This window comes from Rattus rattus, chromosome 1 (genome assembly GCF_011064425.1).
Source record: "Rattus rattus isolate New Zealand chromosome 1, Rrattus_CSIRO_v1, whole genome shotgun sequence".
Taxonomy (NCBI): domain Eukaryota; kingdom Metazoa; phylum Chordata; class Mammalia; order Rodentia; family Muridae; genus Rattus; species Rattus rattus.
In genome coordinates this window covers 259,518,408-259,537,575 of record NC_046154.1, presented here as the reverse complement: position 1 = coordinate 259,537,575, position 19,168 = coordinate 259,518,408, and the positions used below count along the sequence as shown (strand labels likewise).

The 19,168-nt window shown below is 42.2% G+C and overlaps 1 protein-coding gene across 1 annotated transcript; it reads right to left on the bottom strand.

Moving 5' to 3' along the window:
- Positions 1 to 5,334: 5,334 nt before the first annotated feature.
- On the bottom strand, positions 5,335 to 7,627 carry LOC116883178 (glycosylation-dependent cell adhesion molecule 1). The gene is made up of 4 exons (XM_032884223.1): positions 7,543 to 7,627; positions 6,743 to 6,787; positions 5,830 to 6,033; positions 5,335 to 5,587 (listed from the first exon to the last, which is right to left on the bottom strand). Exons 1-4 carry the CDS (start codon positions 7,604 to 7,606, stop codon positions 5,460 to 5,462), a joined length of 441 nt encoding a protein of 146 aa, XP_032740114.1. The 5' UTR covers positions 7,607 to 7,627; the 3' UTR covers positions 5,335 to 5,459.
- Positions 7,628 to 19,168: the final 11,541 nt, after the last annotated feature.

The window sequence follows — 19,168 nt, the reverse complement described above, 5'->3', positions numbered from 1 at the left end:
AGCAACAACAACAACAACAACAGCAGCAGCAACAACAGCAACAACAACAACAACAACAACAACAGCAACAACAGCAACAACAACAACAACAGCAACAACAACAACAACAACAGCAACAACAACAGCAACAACAACAGCAGCAACAACAACAGCAACAACAACAGCAAAAACAGCAACAACAACAACAACAGCAGCAACAACAACAACAAAAGACGTTTGCTTATGCCTAGATACTTTTCATGGTGAAACTAGAAGCCATTAGGATATTCCTTACTAAATCCGGGAAAATGAATTCACCAGACTTAACAACCATGTAACACAGAGGGAGCCCACTAGAGGGAGCATGGACCTAGAAAACCGGCAGTCACTGGCTCACCGTGAGGGAATGGAGAGGCTTAGTGACCAGGCTCCTTTATTAGATAAGTTGCAGAGGACAACTTGTAGGGTTAATTTTTTTTAAGGGATATTACCCATGCTCTGAGAAAACATACCACATAGTTATGAAGAAGACAAAATTCCTTCTAAAGAGAATCCGTCACTAAACAGATCAAGTTATAAAGTTATACATACATTGGAAGTAAAGGGAAACATTCAATCTGCAGACACCACAAGGTCGTAGACCCACCCAGCGCAAAGTCATACCCCAGACAGCCTCTCTATGGGAGATTTTTGCCCTTACAAGCTCAGTTCATGTGATAAAAAAAATGGTAAAAAGTTGATAAGACTAAGAGAGGGCCCCTCCGGAGGAAGCCAAGGCTCTCTCTCTTCCCTCATATTACCTCATTTCCTCCCCATGGCTTCTGGCAGAAGCAAGTGTTTTTTGCTGAGCTTGGAGCTTCTGCACATGTTTAAAATGCATGAGAAGGCTGTCTTGAAAATACTTTCTATTGTCTATATACATTTTAAGTGCCAGGCTAAGCAAGATAAATTCCTAACTTAAGCCCCCGAGTAGCCATGATAACTGCAGGAGGAGCATGTAGTGGCATGCAAGCCTCGCAGAAGTGTGGCTTCAGGCTTCCTTGCAGTCACTCAAGGGGTGCTATGCCTCCTTTCTTTTAAACCTCGTGATCTTGCACCTTGAGGTATGTTAAAGGCTTCCTTGGCACCTCTGCCCGCCCTTACACCCAAAACCTCTTGAAGGTAGTTCAGGGAACATGGCTGCCTTGGGACATGAGAACATACTGAGTTTTGTGGTGTGTAGTTGGTGCCACTGTATCCCATGAACCCTTGCTACTCTGACTTGAAAGAAAGATGGACCCACAATTATTTGAATTAAGTGCAGCCAGTCTATGTATCTTTGGGGATAGACCTTCTACCTGAGCAAACTCTCTTTCTCAACTCAGGTCTGTGAGGTCTGAACTCACCTGGCCCAGTAGTACCTTAGCATTCTACTGTGTGTCTCAGGTAGGAAGAGGAGAGTCTGGGGCATCTGTCTCTGTAAGCTTAAATTTGAGAGTGCATTTACTCCTTTTCTTTGAATCCTGACTACTTAACATCTATGACAACGTGGAAATTCTCTTTCATGCCCATACAAGGAAATCACAGTCTTTGGAGTTGAGTGGCAAATAGAGCTGGGAGTGGTGGGGGCTGGAGCCCTGGCACGTGGGAGCTGGGTGCTCTTAAGAAAGGGAAGATTTCAAAGACTGGCTATACCTAGATCTATTTGCAATAAAACCCTTTAGCTAAGAATAAGCAGTTGGGAGAATGAGAAGTTAGGAGATGGGGAAATTTTGTAATTTCACTTTTTTGTATTTTAATTTATTAATTTTTTGGGACAAGGTTTCTCCATGTAGCTTTGGCTGTCCTGGAACTTGCTCTGTAGACCAGACTGGACTAAGATCTCATAGAGATCTGCCTTCCTCTGCCTCCCAAGTGCTGGGGTTAAAGGGATGCACTACCACTGCCTGGCATATTTTAATTAAAAATTAATTTATTCTTCTATATAATACATCCTGAACAAAGTTCCCCCTTCTTCCACTCCTCCTAGTCATCCCTCTCAGATCCACTCTACATTGCTCTCCCCTAGGAAAAGAGCAGGCCACCCAGGGATGTCTGTTAAACATGGCAAAATAAGATACAATAAGACCAAACACAAAACCTCATATCAAGGCTGTGTGAAGCAACCCAGTAGTAGGAGAAGGGTTGTAAGGGCAGGCAAAAGAATCAGAGACACCTCCAGACTTTATTCCCCTCCCAGTCCACCCACCAACTCTTCCATATCCCGTACCTCCTCCCTGCGCACCACCCATCTTCACAAGGATGTCTCCAGCCCAGCCACCCCACCAGACCTCCTGGGTCCTCCAGTCTCTTGAGGGTTAGGTGCATCTTCTCTGACTGAACATAGACCTTGGAGTCCTCTGCTGTATATGTGTTGGAGGCCTCATCTCAGCTGGTGGATGCTGCCTGGTTGGTGATCCAGTGTCTAAGAGATCTCAGGGGTCCAGGTTAATTGAGACGGCTGGTCTTCCTCCAGGGTCGCCCTCCTCCAGGGTCGCCCTCCTCCTCAGTTTCCTCCAGCTTTTCCCTAATTCAACCAGAGGGGTCAGCAGCTTCTGTTCACTGGTTGGGTGCACAAATCTGGACCTGACTCTTTCAGCTGCTGTTAGAGTTAACACTTTCTTTGAGTGAAGTATCCATTTGTTACATAGTATCTTCTCAATGCCTGAGAGTCTTTCTTCCATCTTGTGCATTCTGTTGGTGAAGCTTGCCTCTGCAGTTCCTGTTCAAATTCCTAAATTCTTTATTTCCAGAATTCCCTTAGTTTGTGCTTTCTTTATTGTGTCTATTTCCATTTTCATGTCTTGAACAGTTTCGTTTCCTTCAACTGTTTTTTTCTTGGCTTTCTTTAAGGGATTTATTTATTCCTCTAGTTTTTTTGTTTTTCTTTTCCTGGATTTCTTTAAGGGATTTATTCATTTCCTATTTAAGGACCTCTATCATCTTCATACAGTTGGTTTTAAGGTCTTTTCCTTGTGCCTCATTTGTGTTGGAATATTCAGGGCTTGCTGTAGTAAGATGGTTATGGTGGTGATATACTGTCTTGGCTGTTGCTGATTGTGTTTCTACGCTGATGTCTATGCATCTGGGTTTCAGGTGGTTATAGGTGCCGATTTCTGAGTTTGTCTTTGTTGGATGGATGTTTTGTCCCTTGTCTTTTTGTTTTGTTTTGCTTTGCTTCTTCCCTGGTCTTCTGGCAAGTTTGGCCTGTGATTGAGCAGGGGGTTTAACCTGAGTTGGGGGCTGGACTTCTAGCAGCCAGAATGGCTTCTGGTTGAGCAGAGGGTTTTGGATAGAATTGGGATCTGAGACAGGGTGAAGAGGAGAGGGGATTGAGGATAGGGTGGGGGAGTCACTGAGAGAGCTGGGGAGGTCCTTGGGTGGGTGACCTTCTTAGACTTCTGGCTGCTGGTGTGGCCTCTGGTTGAGCAGCTGTGATTTTTTTTTTTTAAAGGAGGGGTTGGTGATTTAGCTCAGTGGTAGAGCGCTTGCCTAGCAAGGGCAAGGCCCTGGGTTCGGTCCTCAGCTCCAGAAAAAAAAAAAAAAGGTATATTTGAATTCTATTCTTTATTTCTTTTGAAATTAAAAGGGGGCTTATGCTAAATTTTAGGGGGGTTGTGGGTCACTAGTGTTGAGCTCTTTGTTGTTTTATTACTGCTACATAGGTCTTATTTTGTAACCCTCAAGTGAGCTGTGTTGAGTAGAGCTACTGACCCGATGAGGCAGAGGTGAAGGTGGAGGCGGAGGTGGAAACAGTAGAGTCCAAGGCATTGTACATTTCTGGCGTCGATTCCTGTCTTATTTAGATCTACCTCAGAGGCCTGGGGCCCACAGTTACCTGGCTCTCTGAATGGTCCCAGAAGGGTACAAGCATGGGGGTGAGAATCTTTATTCACTTTTTCCAAACAAAGTGGGTTGACAACTAATTTTAAAAACAGATTAAATGAGTAAATACACACAAAGCATTCAGAAATAGAGCCAGACCAATGGGTCATTTTTTTATGTATTTGATCACAAATGGCCGAACGTTCCAAGTGGGGTTTGCTCTGATGCTGGCCTTTTCATCCACCCTGCAGGGTTACTCATGGATAGGAAAAGAGGTGGCTACTCTGTGTTGGGGGCCTTTCCCTCCTATGCATCCCTTCCTCATAGGAGTACCAGAGGGGAAGGAGGGTGGTCCAGATAGAATAACTTTTAGGTGCTTGCTTGCTAGTAGCTTTTCCAGCTCTGACTCTGTGATTCAGGGAGTCAGCAGGGGTACAGTGAACGGACTGTGAAGATTGGAAAGTCCCTTATCCTGAGGTCTCTTATCCAGGAAACTATACATTTTGGGTTTATTGGCACAGTTGCCATATCATAAACATTGGCATCAGGAAGACTCTGGGTTGGTCCTTCTGTCTGTTTGGTAGAGAGTTGCATCTGAGAACTACCAGAGAGTATCAGGAAGCCAGAAGAAAGGTCTTTCTACTCGGGAGGAATGCCAGAAGGAAAGAGGTAATTTTTATGGGTTTCAGATTTGAGCAGATTTCTTTCAGACTTTTCTCAGCCAAAAGACTGCCAACCTTGCACCCGGCAGCTTAGTTGCTCTGCTAATCTTTTAAGCTTTCTTTCATGTGTGCTGTGGGTAGAATGCTGAAGGGCAGACATACCTCTCCTTCCTACCATTCTCCCTACCCAATCTTCTTTACCCTTGTTTTCATTTCTTCATGTTTCATATGCATTCACAGTGAAAACTGCTTAGGGTTGCAAGGAAGTCAGAGCAAATTAGGTAGGTAGGCCTGACAGGCACTTGGTGGATGTTAGCTGTGTGGGTTAATGAGAAGTCCTGACTGATGAGGCTTTGGGAATCCTAAAGACAGGTGAAGGTGTGAGAGCACAGGGTGAGATCTAGGATTTGATACCAAATATTTCAGAAAGGGAATAGGGAGATTGAATAATCAAGAGTGTCAACGTCTAAGAAAATTAGTGAGGAGAAGATTCTAGAGGGGATAGTTGTCTGCAGTCTTTCAGGGACGGAGTAGAAAAGCCAGAACTAAGAAACAGCCATGAGGCCTGTATGTGGCCTCTGGGAGAGCAACTATAATGGCCTGGTGTGTGGGAGCAGGCAGCTACAGTGGGTGAGTAGGAATGGAGGTTGTCCATGTTGGAGGAGCAGAAAGATGACAGGGATCAAGTTTTTGCGGAGGATGTTTTGGATGGGGAGACTTGACCAGGCTTGTGAACTGAGGAGGGCAAGAGGTTTGGACCTTAAAGGGTAGAATAGCTAAAGAGGAATATCATAGAGTGAAGGTGTCCCCCTTCCCTTCCTGGGCCTGACAAAGTCACCAGACAGCTGGGTTTCGGTTGCAATACTTTAATGTAAGACATCAAAGGGCAGACCAAGAGGTGGTGGTCATATGAGCAGAATGTGGGTGATGAAGGCGCCACCTGGCGTGGGACTTCGCGGTGAGGCGTTTTTGTCTTCACGGCCTCACGGTACCACTGGGACCAGAGATTATGTCTTCCACACCACTTATAAATCCTCCAATTACTTTACCCAGTTCTTTCTGCACTGCCTGGCTCAGCATGGTCAGCTTTCTCTCCGAGGTTGCTGTAATTTGAAGATAGAAATGTCTTGTTACTGTGGGTTCCCATTCACACCTCCATCCTCCCACCCCAACAGCTTCCTGCAGTGCTGGCAGTTGGTGGTGGTTATTTGACCTTACACTTAAAATTTGTCCTTCCAGGACCTCTTTTTCCTTTGGAGAGCCTCCTATCTATACAAGCTACTGCCTCCATGCCTTCCTCTGCTTACCGCCTCCCCAGACATTTCCCTTCTTCCCTGGGTCATACCGGCCGAGGTGGTCTCTTCCTGCTGGGATGACCCACTCCTGAGCCCGTCCTGGGCCTCTGGACTCTGTGGTTTGGTTGATTCTGTCCCCACACTATCTTCGGACACCAGCTCTTCATTGAAGATGGAAGACTCCTTGGAAAGGTCCTTACTGGAAGTGCTCTCCTTGCTGATGTGGCTGGAAGGAGTGAACTGGGAAGCTGGAACTAAGGACATGTAGGGAGTGAGGGGCAGAGAAATTCGGGAGAAACAGTGTCTCTTCACATGGTGCATTAGTGTTGAGTTATTGCCTAACCTATCTATAGTAGCATTGCTACTATGCTAGCATTCATATCCCTGAGCTCTTCAAAGGCATGGATTGGATTTCTAATGCCATGATTAAGAATGCTACCCCAACCCCAGGAAATTCCACCTTCTCAGTTAACAGCCATTTGCAAACACCCCTCCCTTTGCTTGGCTTATATGAGGAGCTTCTTAACCTTGGTTTTTCCTTCTGCATGCCAAGTGTTTTTCTCCTTTGGCTTCTCAGACTTCTCCCAGGTTAATCTGGGAAATTAGCTCACGATTAAACAATGTTTACAGTTAATCTACAAAACTGAACCCGTCAATGTTTAAGGTTTTTTGGGCTGTGTGGTGCAATGCCTATAACTGAAGAGACCCCCCTTGTCTCTGGGTGAGCCAAAACATTGCCTACCAACACTTGGGTGTGAGATGCTGTCCCCATTCCGGTTTCCAATGACTATATAGATGAGTGCTGTACAAATGGTTCCTGGCCCCACAGATCTATGGCTAGTCAGTGCAGCAGGAAGAATTAAGGCCAACAGCAGGAGGGACGTTTGCCTTACTTTCTCCTAACATCATTTACTTACTAGTCTTTTGCCACCAATAATTAACAGAGGCTCTAATGAGACTTACTGGCATCTGTGGGCTGAGTCCTCAGGTGGAGTTCATCTTTGGACCCTGAGGAGAGAAGATAAAATCTTCAGAGATCTTAAGACAGTTAACATGTGAACTGGTCATTTCTAGTCACCCCATTGCAGCTTCCTCAACCTCCCTTACTCTTTGTTGTTTATTTGCTTTAGATAGGGTTTTGCTTGCTAGTTCTAGTTGACCCAGAATATGCATGACTCCCCTGCTTCTGCTTCCTGAGTATTGAAAATGCAGGTGCGCCCCACCATGCCTCGCTAGTCCCTTACACTTCTCTACACTTCCCTTAGCATTTCTAAAATACTGTGTAATCTTTTCAATATGTTTATTTTTTTCCTTCCTCCTCAAATGAAATTTCAGCGATAACAGAGGTCTTTAGGTAAGCCATTAGTGTATTTTAAATCCCTGGAACTATGTGGTTAGAGTGCGTGCTATGGATAGCACTTGACGTGGTGTGTGCATCTTGCTCTCATTGTACCAAGGAAGCTAAGGAGGTCTAAAGCAGTGATTTTACTTGGGTTGTGCTAAACCAGCCTCTGGTGATAGGATCTAACCAGAATCTCTGTTGATCGATAGTTTGCCCTGTTATGGGTTCAGTCTAACCTCTGAATCCAGTCTTGGTTTTCTGGGTTCTTGGACTCAGGAGCTATATGTCTTCACACCCACTTTCAGCTATGGCTTTTTCATTCCATGTCTTATCATCTCTCCACAAGGGTGGTGATATTGCTTACCTGACAGCCCCATGGCCTGTACGAGACTAAGGAGAGCAGAAAGAAAGGCACACTTACCAGGCACGGCAGCAAGAGAGGTGGCAGCAAGGCTGGCAAATAGCAGGACAGTGAAGAATTTCATGGTGGCACTGGAACAGGTCAGCTTTCTCTGGGAAGCTGTGTAGAATGCTGGAGTAGCAGTCTGTCTGGGGCTTTATTTATTTTGGGGCAAGGATACTGGACAACAGTCCAGGAGATTAGACCAGGAAGCAAGACAGGCTTCCCCTCCAATTCCCATTCTGACTACATTGGGTTTTGGGAATTGGTGTTTCTGGGAAATGAGTTGGCAAGAAGGTAAGGCCCCCAGCCTTCCCTTTGGCCTAGCTATTGTCATGGTGTGCCAGCCCCAGGTGCCACCTCTTGTACCTTTGGGATCACTCCCTTCCTTAATGTTACTCATTACTGGTATTATTTTCACAGTTTCCCATCTGATTATTTAATTATTATCTGTTTCCTTCAAAAGAGTGAAACTTCTGTGATGCTGGGATTATTCTTGCTTTTCTTGCCATGGTTTCTCCAGCACCTCTCTAGCAGCTGGCCCATATTTGGGTCCAGAAAATATTGCTTATGTGATGGAGTCAAGGAAAGACCAGATGGTCCTCCAGAGTGCAGACAAATCTTCCCATCAGTTCAGGAATGGAGAGTGAGGCAGAAAGTACAGAATTCTACCTGCTAGGCTGTGTTCTGGATGTACTCACATAGAATGTCTCATTTGATTAATAATATTTGTGAAGGTATTTATTAATCAAGAAACTCATATTTCAGCCATGAGGTAGTTACCACCAACCACATATTTGTGTGTGTTTTCCTTCATTAGTGTAGATTTACTGTGAAAAATAAAGGGCTTCATTATGACCCCATATTACCTTTTTTGAGGGTTCCTTTTCTCTTTCCAATTAATTTCCCTTCTACTATATATCAATCTATCAATCTATCTATCATCCATTATCTATTATATACCTAATATAGCATATATTTGTATTTTTCTTTTTTTTGAGACAGGATTTATCAAATAACCTTGGCTTGGAACTCACTAGGTAGATCAGGCTGGGTTCTAACTCACAGAGCTCTGTCTGATCCTGAGTGCATTCTGAGCATGCACCACTAATGCATATATATATATATATATATATATATGTATATATATGTGTGTGTGTATATATATATATATATGTGTGTGTGTACATATATATAAGTTTAAAAATATATAAATGTTTTATATATATGTAAGTTTAAAAAAGTCTATTTAAAGCAGACCACTTTAATCTGCCTCCAGAGTCTAAATAGAGCAGTAGGAATGTCTGAGGAAGTCTCTGGAAAGGAGATGGGGGATAAACCTAAGATTAATGTCCCATTCTGGCTTAGGGATTGAACTAGTTTCTTTCTTCATCAGAGGTTTTGATGTCTATGAAACCTGCCTCTGAATCATCTCCAGACAAGAAAGGTCTTCTGCATCCCAAGACATCTTCTAGATGCGTGCTTGCTGGGCACAGGATCAAGTTCAACCTTTAGAGCAAGGAGAGCTTGGGCAGTGCCAACCAGTGTGAGTCTTCCCTCTCTGGAGAGGAAGCTCCAGGGCCTCGTTCTTGTCTTCTTGCTACATCTGGGATCTCCTTAGGCAAGATGAGGTATTGGAGGAAGTTTGTTTTGGGCTGCCTCTCACCTCCCTTTCCTGCCTGATTTCTCCTTCTCACCAGCATTGATCCTTCTATGGACTATGGAAGTTATGAACAGGAGGGGAGAGGTGAGGACATACACAGGGAGTCCATGGGGGTCCACTGACACATTCCCTAATGCATTTAAAAATCCATCATTGCCCGGCTAGGGGTAGTATTTTCTTCTCTTCTGTCCTACACGAGACTCTACCTTCCATGTTAATGCTGGAGAGATTCCCCTGGAGGTCATGTCACTTCTGTGTATGAAAACCTCTAGTGATAAAGTTCAGACCTCTATCTTTTCTGACTTCTGCAAGATGGTTCCTCTTCCCTGGAGTGTTAGGTTCATGCTATCGCTCTATCAAGAAGACTCTCCTGTCTATCTGCCTGAGGTATTTCTACATCCTGCAGTCTATTAGACTTTTCTGCTGATTTTGAACCACCCCCTCAGCATGTTGTCTCCCTTGATGAGTCATCTGACTCCACAGTGTCTTTTGGTGGTATCCTCCTTTGTTTACTATCATGGCCCACTGCTATTTATTGAGTTCTAGCCATCTGTAAACTTTGGGGATAGAATGTCAAACAGGCTCATCTGGGTCCTAGCCTTCTAGCCTCTATTGTCTAGCACTTAGCCAGTTTTACTGTAATTATATGATTTGAATCCTACTGGTCTTGTTGGTCAGTTTTCAGGACAGGAACTATTGTTAGTTTATCCCTGCCTCTCAATGTATTCAGCACAAAATTTAATACTTGCTGGATATTCCAGTTAGCATTTGTCGAGTGAGTTGTTTTTCTTATTTAAAGCTGTCCCTTGGGGAATATAATTCCTCAAGGAAGAAGCTCCTTAGTATGTGTGTGTGTGCCCGGTCCAGAACCTCTGAGAGACCTTCAATGAGTATTTCAACTAGAACCCATTGAAAGCAGGAGCTGCAGCTGCAACTCAGGTACAACAGAGCTTTGTCTTTGTGTCTTACACAGGATTTCAAATACGGTGTGAGAAACCCAGTTAGATGCAAATTAATACTGGCAATGATTTTATTGTGAGTATAAATATCTCAATACTACGTAAGTCGCAAGTATGTCTCAAATATGTCTGAGATGACATTAAACTGGTGTTCTTTTTTCTTTTTTCTTTTCTTTTTTTTTTTTTCGGAGCTGGGGACCGAACCCAGGGCCTTGCGCTTGCTAGGCAAGCACTCTACCACTGAGCTAAATCCCCGACCCCTAAACTGGTGTTCTTGATTTATTTGCTAAACTTTATTCTTAAGACTCCTAGTGAGTCCTTCTATGTTCATACTCCTACTCTGTCCCTCCAAGAGCCCAGGATTAGCTCTGTATGCTTGGTTAAGGAGTCAGATATAGGGAAACTCCATTAGCTACTCCTGTAACTCCTTCCTGAGGAAAGAGGTCACAGAAGTTCTTTATATTCAAAATAGCCCACTTTGGTCAGATAGCCCCATTATCCTCACTATTCTCATATTGTGTAAGTATGAATGTTTTACAAAAGTGACCATCAACAGGCTGAATTCGAGGAAGTCCAGTGGCTTCTGTGGAGGACCCACAAAAGAGCTGCCTGTTTCTGCTGATACATATTACTTAGTTTCCAACCAAGTCAGTGAGGCCCCTCTCAATGAATTCTGAAACTGAGAGACAAAGAGAGAAGAACCTCAGAGATGTGAAAGCACCAAGGGAGGAAAGGAGGAAGGAGAGGGCTTGGCTGGAGAGTCACTACTGCGCTATGTGGCCCTGGTCCACTGCTTCCTGCCTCTGAGCCTGTCTCCTTCTTATCAAAGAGAAAGGGATCTAGATGGCTCTTCAGGATTCTATCAAGATTAACACCCCCTGGGCCAGGAGTAAAAATTTCCCTGTCAACAATGGATATTTTCACACTACAGTGCACATCAGAATCAGCCATACTGCGCATTTGAACTTTTTTTTTTCTCTTTACTTAGATGTAGCCCAGGAATTTAAGACCCAGTATACAAGGCAAGTGTTGAGGAATATTATCCAAGATGAGAGGAGGAGTAGCTTATTAGCAAGTATTTCTTTCCTGACAATGATTTGGGATCCAGAGTACCTGTTAGAGGGAGTGAGGAAAGGAGAGAGAGAAAGGGAGAAAGAGGTGGGGGAGGACACTGGAGATATATATATATATATATATATATATATATATATATATATATATATATATTCTCCCCATGCTAGAATTTAAACCCAGAATCACATGCGTACTGAGCAAGTACTCTATCACTGAGCTATACCCCAGCTGAAGAAAAAAAATTTCGAGTCATCAATAAACATGTGAAGAGTTGCCCACTTAGTCTGATTAGATTTCTTTTTTTTTTTTTTTCGGTGCTGGGGATCGAACCCAGGACCTTGCGCTTCCTAGGCAAGCGCTCTACCACTGAGCCAAATTCCCAGCTAGATTTCTATAGCAAAAAATAACTGTGTACAATTAGCTGGCTTGTACACAGAAACCTCTCTCGGTTCTGCATGTTGGAGACCACATGCAGGTAGATTAGATGCCTTCTGAGTCCTGAAAACTCCCCATTGCTCCCACTGTGTGTTTTATAGGTCAGAATCTCACTGTGCTTTTTTCGTGGCAGAAACAGGGTGGAGTCTCTTTGATAATAGTTGTAAATCGCCACCTTCCAGAGGCTTCAAATGTCACCATTCTGGAGCCCAGATTTCAACATTTAGTCCACTGCAGCTCCTCAACATTAATACACTTTGGGGAAAACCATGATAAACCTGTAATTAGAGCCTGCCACATCCTCCTTAATGGACAGAATGAAGACCAGCAAATAGGTCCAGTCAGCATGGTGACATAGAGCAGTTAGAGTTCTTAACTTGCTTCTGGGAGTGTGAGTTGTAAAACACTATGAAATTTGAAAACCTATTAAAAACATCTTAAAGTGAAACACACCTTTCTTCTATAATTAAGTATATATTCCTGGACATAGACACAAGGAAAATGACTCATAAGTCTACCAGAGGATAGGTATGAGAGTAAAAGAATTATTTACAATGGAGACAGTCCACACATCTAGCAATAGTAGAATAAAGAGCTATAGAATACCACATAGATTACAAAAATCTATTGCTGTTTGGCACAATATTTGATCCCAAATATTGCTATTTGGAATGTGACAGGCAAAATGTTGAAACAAAGCTAGGCTCAAGGATCATACTGTGGATGGTTCAATTTATACAGCGTTTTTCAAAGACAAAGAATTAATGGTTCTTAAGGTCAGAATAGTGGGTTTCTTTGCTGTGGTTCTGATGGGAGGAAGTGTGAGGGAACCTTCTCAAGTGTGGAAAAAAATATATATCAATTCCATGGATGTTACTGATAAAAAAGGAACACAAAGAATATTGGAAGTATTGACATATTGTCCTAACTCTGATGTTAAGTTGGAGCAGGATGGGATTAGAGCAGGTGATGGGAAGAAAGCTATCTTGAATATGCTAGCATTAGGATAAAATCACACTGAATCATGTGCCTCAGTGGCTATGATTGACACCCATGCCTGGTGTCAGAGGGTAAAGGCAAGCAGCTCTAAAGGCATAAAGAAGAATAGCATGCGGTAGTTTGAATATGCCTGGCACATTGGAAGTGGCACTATTAGAAGGTGTGGCCTTATTGGAGGAGGTATAGCCTTGTTAGAGGAAGTGTGTCACTGTGGAGGCCGGGCTTTGAGGTCTCATATATATGCTTAAGTCTGGCCAGTTTGATCCAGAGTCATCTTCTGGTGGCCTTCAGATCAAGATGTAGCATTCTCAGTTCCTCCCACACCATGCCTGTCTGGACACTGCCATGTTCCTGCCTTGATGATAATCAGTTGAACCTTTGAACCTATAAGCTAGCTCCAATTAAAATATTGTCCTTTATAAGAGTTGCCTTGGTCATGGTGTCTGTTCACAGTAGTAAAACCTTAACTAAGATACAGCATCTGGAAGGGACAGCTTCAGAATGAGCAGCCAGTACTGTGTCTTTGCAAAGGTCTTTGCCAGCCAAGTAAAGATCTGCATGAGGCAAGAAGGAAATCCAGTTCAATATGACTCAAGAGCTGGTGTTGGGGGGTTGGGGATTTAACTCAGTGGTAGAGCGCTTGCTTAGGAAGTGCAAGGCCCTGGGTTCGGTCCCCAGCTCTGAAAAAAAGAAAAAAAAAAAAAAGAGCTGGTGTTGGTTCAAACTTCTAGAGTCTGACACTGGGCAGTTTATCTTAGGCATATGTAAGTGCGTGCAATTTGGGAAAAACTTTCCTGCTGTAACAGGATCCTGTGTGCAAAAGGAGGTATGATTATATCAAACCTCTTCTCCAAGTTCACACTTCTGTGAAGATGATTTCTAAAAGATAGGCTACATGTGTTATATTAAGGGCCAGGTGGAGGATCTAATGTGGTCTCAGGGTTATCATACACTGAACAGAGGTCATCTAGATTGTTAGCCACTTCTGGTCCAGGTTGTGGGAGCTTGGGGGAGTGACTCTAGCTTTGCTTGAGGGAGCCTAGCAGAATCCCTGACTACACAGACAGCATAAGTACACGTAGATTACTGGCTACCTCCACTCCAAACCTTCTGTGCAGAGAACAGGTTATACGTCTTTTTCATGGAAAAGATAACCTTACGTGTTTAACACTCCTGGCTTCTTTAGTGCTTTTCTACGAGCACAAGGACATTATGCTCTCATCAAATCAGTGGTCCCACAAACAGATAGCAGATTGCAGAGGCATGAGAGTTATGGAGGGCTATGACTGCTGTCTAACAAATCTACCTTTTATTTTTATATTTTTTCTGCCTGTTCTGGAGGTTGAACCTAGGCCTCAAGCATCCCAGAGGTATGCTGTGCCACTCAGATACACTCAGGCTCTTTCTTTGAGACTGTGTCTTACTGAGATCTGAGGCTCACTGAGGCTAGGCTGAGGCTCACTGAGGCTAGGCTAGACTGACTGGCTAGTAAGCACCACAGACCCCCGGCCTCTGGATGACTTTTTAGAGTCAAGAGAAACTGCTCTCAAAAGTTTTATGGTGACTTGTTTATGTCTCATTAGCTAGAATCACATGTTTGAGTGACACCTTAACCAGTCAGTGCTACAGGGAATGGGTCGCTCCGATTGGCTTTCAGTGACTGTGATTCATCTCTTGCTATTTTTGCCTTCTCTGAAAAAGTTAAAAGGAGGGGTGTCATTGGAATAGTCAGTCTCAGAAAGGACAGACTGAGTATTTGGTCAGAAGTATTTAGTGAATGCATCTCACAGTTCGAATTCAATGGGTTCACATATGAACGGGTTTTATGTTACTCAAATCATGGCTTTAAAATTGTTCCCTGGAAGCTCCATCTCTGGTCTTCAGTAGTATCGTAGGAATATACTAAGTTAAGTTTTGTTTAAAACTTCAATCTCATATTCAATCCAGCACTCTTTCCCCACTTCCTATCTCTTCCTGTTGGTCCTCTGCTTCTTCTGGTGTGTTTAGGTTAGGAAGAGGGACTAGATAAACATAAAGAGATAAACATCCTCTTACCCAACTATTCCTGTAATCTTCTCGGGTCAAGACCCAATGACCATATTTGCTATGTGGGGAGAGCCCAGCTGACTGACTGTGGGGAGTAGTGCATTTGAATCAATTCCCTGGAGGGTCTGGGGACTCTCAGATGCAGTTTTCTTATCCACCCTTAACAATAACCATCTCTGGGAGTCTATCTTGTGTCTTTCACATCTGGGGGTCCTTTGCTGAGAAGGGCAGGTTCGAACAAGGTGGCTGAAGCTGCAAGACACATGGCCCACTGGAAACACTTATCTTTTCTCCACTCCTACTGGGACATAAGGCTGCTCGTCATCAATCCTGCCCCCACGCTATCCTGCTGTGCATCTTTCAGATCACGGGTTTTTTGTTTTTGTTTTTGTTTTGTTGTTATTTTGTTCTTTGTTTTTGTCAGCACAGGTGACAAATGAGCAAGTCGGCTGCTGTAGAAGCAGGTGCTGAACTTGGAATGATGCTTCAGTCCTCCTGTCATTCATGGAGCCCCTGCTGCATGGCTAGAGGGTAAAGAGAAAACATGGCAGCCCACAGTCTTGACAAACTATTTACATCTCATTTAGGTTTTTTATTCAAGCCGAGGAGGAGCCCCTATGGGATCAGATTGGTTGATTCTGTGGTTTTGTTTTTTTATTTTTATTTTGTGGTGCCCTTGACTCCTCTGGCTCCTACAATCTATCCTCCCCTTCTTCCTCAGGATTCCCCAAGTTCTACCTAATGTTTGGCTGTAGATCTTTGCATCTGCTTCCTTCAGTTGCTGGGTGAAGCCTCTCTGATGACAACTGGGCTAGGCATCCAATCATGTTTGTCTTTCTGTAGACCCCTCCTTTTTGACAAACTGCTCTGGGTCTATAGATTGTAGCTTGGCTATTTCTTAGTGGCTGTTATCCACTTCTAAGTAAATAGAGGCCATATTTGTCTTTTTGGGTCTGTGTAACCTACTTAGGATGACTTTTTTCCTAGTTCCATCTATTTGCCTGCAATTTTCATGATGCTATTTTTTTTAAACATCAGAGCTATGCTCCATTATGTAAATGTGCCACATTTTGTTCATTCATTCCCCTGTTGAGGAACATTTAGGCTGTTTCCAGTTTCTGGCTATTATGCATAAAGCCTCTATGAACATGGTGGAACAAGTGTCCTTGTGGTAGGATCCTTTGGGTATATGCCCCAAAGTAGTTTTGAGGTAGATTGATTCTCAATTTTCTGAAGAACTGCAATATTGATTTCCAGAGTGGTTGTACAAGTTTGTACTCCCACCAGCAGTGGAGGAGTGTTCCCCTTGTTCTACATCCTTGTCAGCATGAGCCGTCACTTCTGATATTGATCTTAGCCATCTGACAGGTGTAAGGTGGAATCTCAAAGTAGTTTTGATCTACACTTCCCTGATGGCTAAGGATGTTGAACATCTCTTTAAGTGTTTCTCAGACTTTTGAGCTTCCTCTACTGAAAATTCTCTGTTTAGATCTGTACCCTATTTTATATTAGATTATTTGTTTTTTGATCTCTAGTTTCTAGAGTTCTTTATATATTTTTGATATTAGTCTTATTTTGGATCTGGAGTTGGTGAAGATATTTTTGCATTCTGTAGGCTGTTGCTTTCCTTCGCCTTATGAAGATCTTAGGTTTTGTGAAGACTCATTAATTGTTGATCTTAGTGCCTGTGCTATCAGTGTTCTGTTCAGGAAGATGTCTTCTGTGCCAATGCATTCAAGGTTATTCCCCACTTTCTCTTCTATCAAGTTCAGTATTTCTGGTTTTATGTTGTGGTCTTTGATCCACTTTGGCTTGAGTTTAGTGCAGGGTGATCAATATGGATCTGTTTGCATTCTTCTCCATAAAACATACTGTTAGGTCAGCACCATTTGTTAAAGGTGCTTTCTCTTTTTTACATTGTGTATTTCTGGCTTCTTTATTAAAAATCAGACGTCCATAGGTGTGTAGAATTATGTCGGGGCCTTTGGTTCCAATCCATTGACCAGTGTGTCTGTTTTTATGCCAATACCATGTTTATTATCTACTACTACTACTGCTATTACTACTACTACTACTACTACTACTACTACTACTACTACTACTACTACTACCACCACCACTACTACTACTACTGCTGCTACTACTACAGCTCTGAGCACAACCTGAAATCAGGGACCATGATACTTCCAGAAATTCTGTTATTGTTCATGATTGTTTTAGCTATTCTGATGTTTTTGCTTTTCCATATTGAGATGGTTTGAATATGCTTGGCCGAGGGAGTGGCACTATTAGGAGGTATAGTCTTGTTGGAGTAGGTGTGTTATTGTGGGTGAGGGCTTAAGACCCTCATCCTAGCTGCCTGGAAGTCAGTCTTCCACTAGCAGCCTTCAGATGAAGATGTAGAACTCTCAGTTCCCCCTTTACCATGCCTGCCTGGATGCTGCCATGTTCCTGACTTGATGATAATAGATTGAACCTCTGAACCTGTAAGCCAGCCTCAATTAAATACTGTCCTTATAAGAGTTGCCTTGGCCATGGTGTCTGTTTACATCAGTAAAACTCTAACTAAGATACATAATTAAGTTGAGGACTGTCCTCTCAAAGTCTGTAAAGAATTGTATTGGAATTTTGATACAGACTGCATTGAATCTGTAGATTGATTTTGGTAGGATGGTTATTTTTACTATATTAATCCTACCGATCCATGAACCTGGGCAATTCTTCTGTCTTTCGATATTTTCTTCAATTTATTTCTTTGAATCTGGAAGTTTTTGTCATGAGAATCTTTCACTTGCTTGGCTAGCGTTACCCCAAGATATTTTACATTATCTGAGACTATTGTGAGAGGTGTTGCTTCTCTGATTTCTTTCTCAGTCCATTTGCCGTTTGTACATAGGGGTATCCAGCCACTTTGTTCAAAGTGTTTATTAGCTGTAGGAATTCTCTGACTTTTAGGTCATTTGTGTATATTATTATATAATCTTCAAATAATGATTCCTTTACTCTTCCTTTCCAATTTGTTTCCCCTTGATCTCTTTCAATTTTCTTATTGCTTTAGCTAAAACTTCAATTTCAATGTTAAATAAGTACAGAGAAGGTGAACAACTTTGTCTTGTTAATTTTAATGGAATTGCTTTGAGCTTCTCTCCATTTAGTTTGATGTTAACTATAGGCTTTCTATAAATTGCCTTTATTAAGTTTAGGAATGTCCCTTGTATACCTAATCTCTCCAGGACCTTTATCATGAAGGGGTGTTGGATTTTGTCCACGGTCTTTTCTGTACCTAGTGAGATGATCGTATGTGTTTTTTCTTTCAGTTTGTTTAGATGGTAGATTACGTCAACTGATTTTTGTCTACTGAACCACCCCTGCATCTCTGGGATGAAGCTGAATTGATCATGGGGGTTGAACTTTTTGACATGTTCTTAGATTTGGTTTGCAAGTATTTTATTGAGTATCTATGTATCTATGTTCATAAGGGAAATTGTAATTCTCTTTCTTTATTGGGTCTTTGTGTGGTCTGGATAGCAGGGTGACTGTGGTCTTAAAATGAATTGGAAATATTTCTTTCATTTCTGTTTTCTGGAAAAAAAGAGGAATATTGGCATTAGCTCTTTGAAAATCTGGTAGAATTTTGCCCTAAAGCCATCTGGCCCTGATTGGTTTTGTTCTTTTCTTTTCTTTTTTTCTTAGTAGACTTTTAATGACCTCTTCTATTTCACTTAGGCTTATAGGTTTAAATTGTTTATCTGATCTTAATTTAACTTTGGTTAGTGATACCTATCAAGCAAAGCATCCATTTCTTTTAGATTTTCCATTTGGTAGAGTATAGGTTTTTAAAGTATGTCCTTCTGTTTCTCTGGATTTCCTTGGTGTCTGCTATTATGTCCCTCTTTTCATTTCTGATTTTTTAATTTGGATGTTCTCTCTCCACTTTTTAGTTAGTTTAGATAAGGGTTTGTCTATCTTGTTGATTTTCTCCAAGGACCAATTCTTTGAGAATTGGTTTCACTGATTCTTTATATTTTTACCTTTGTTTCTTATGTTTATTTATTTCAGCCTCATCTTGATTATTTCTTGCTGTCTCCTCCTCTTGGATATATTTTCTTCTTTTTGTTTTAGAACTTTCAGGTATGTTATTAAGTTTCTACTACAAGATCTCTCCAGTTTCCTTTCCCCACCTGGTATGTAGGCACTTAATGCTGTGAACTTTCATCTTATCATCACTTTCATTATGTTGAATTCATTGACTTCTAGGAAGTCTTTAATTTCTTTTTCTTCTTTCTTGACCCATTTTTAATGTAGTAGAGAGTTTTTCAGTTTCCATGAGTTTGTAAGCTTTCTGATGTTTCTGTTATTGTTGATATCTAGCTTTAATTCATGGTGGTCTGATAGGATGAAGGGAGTTATTTCAATTTTCTTTTACCTGTGGAGACTTGCTTTGTGTATGTGGTCAGTTTTGGAAAGAGTT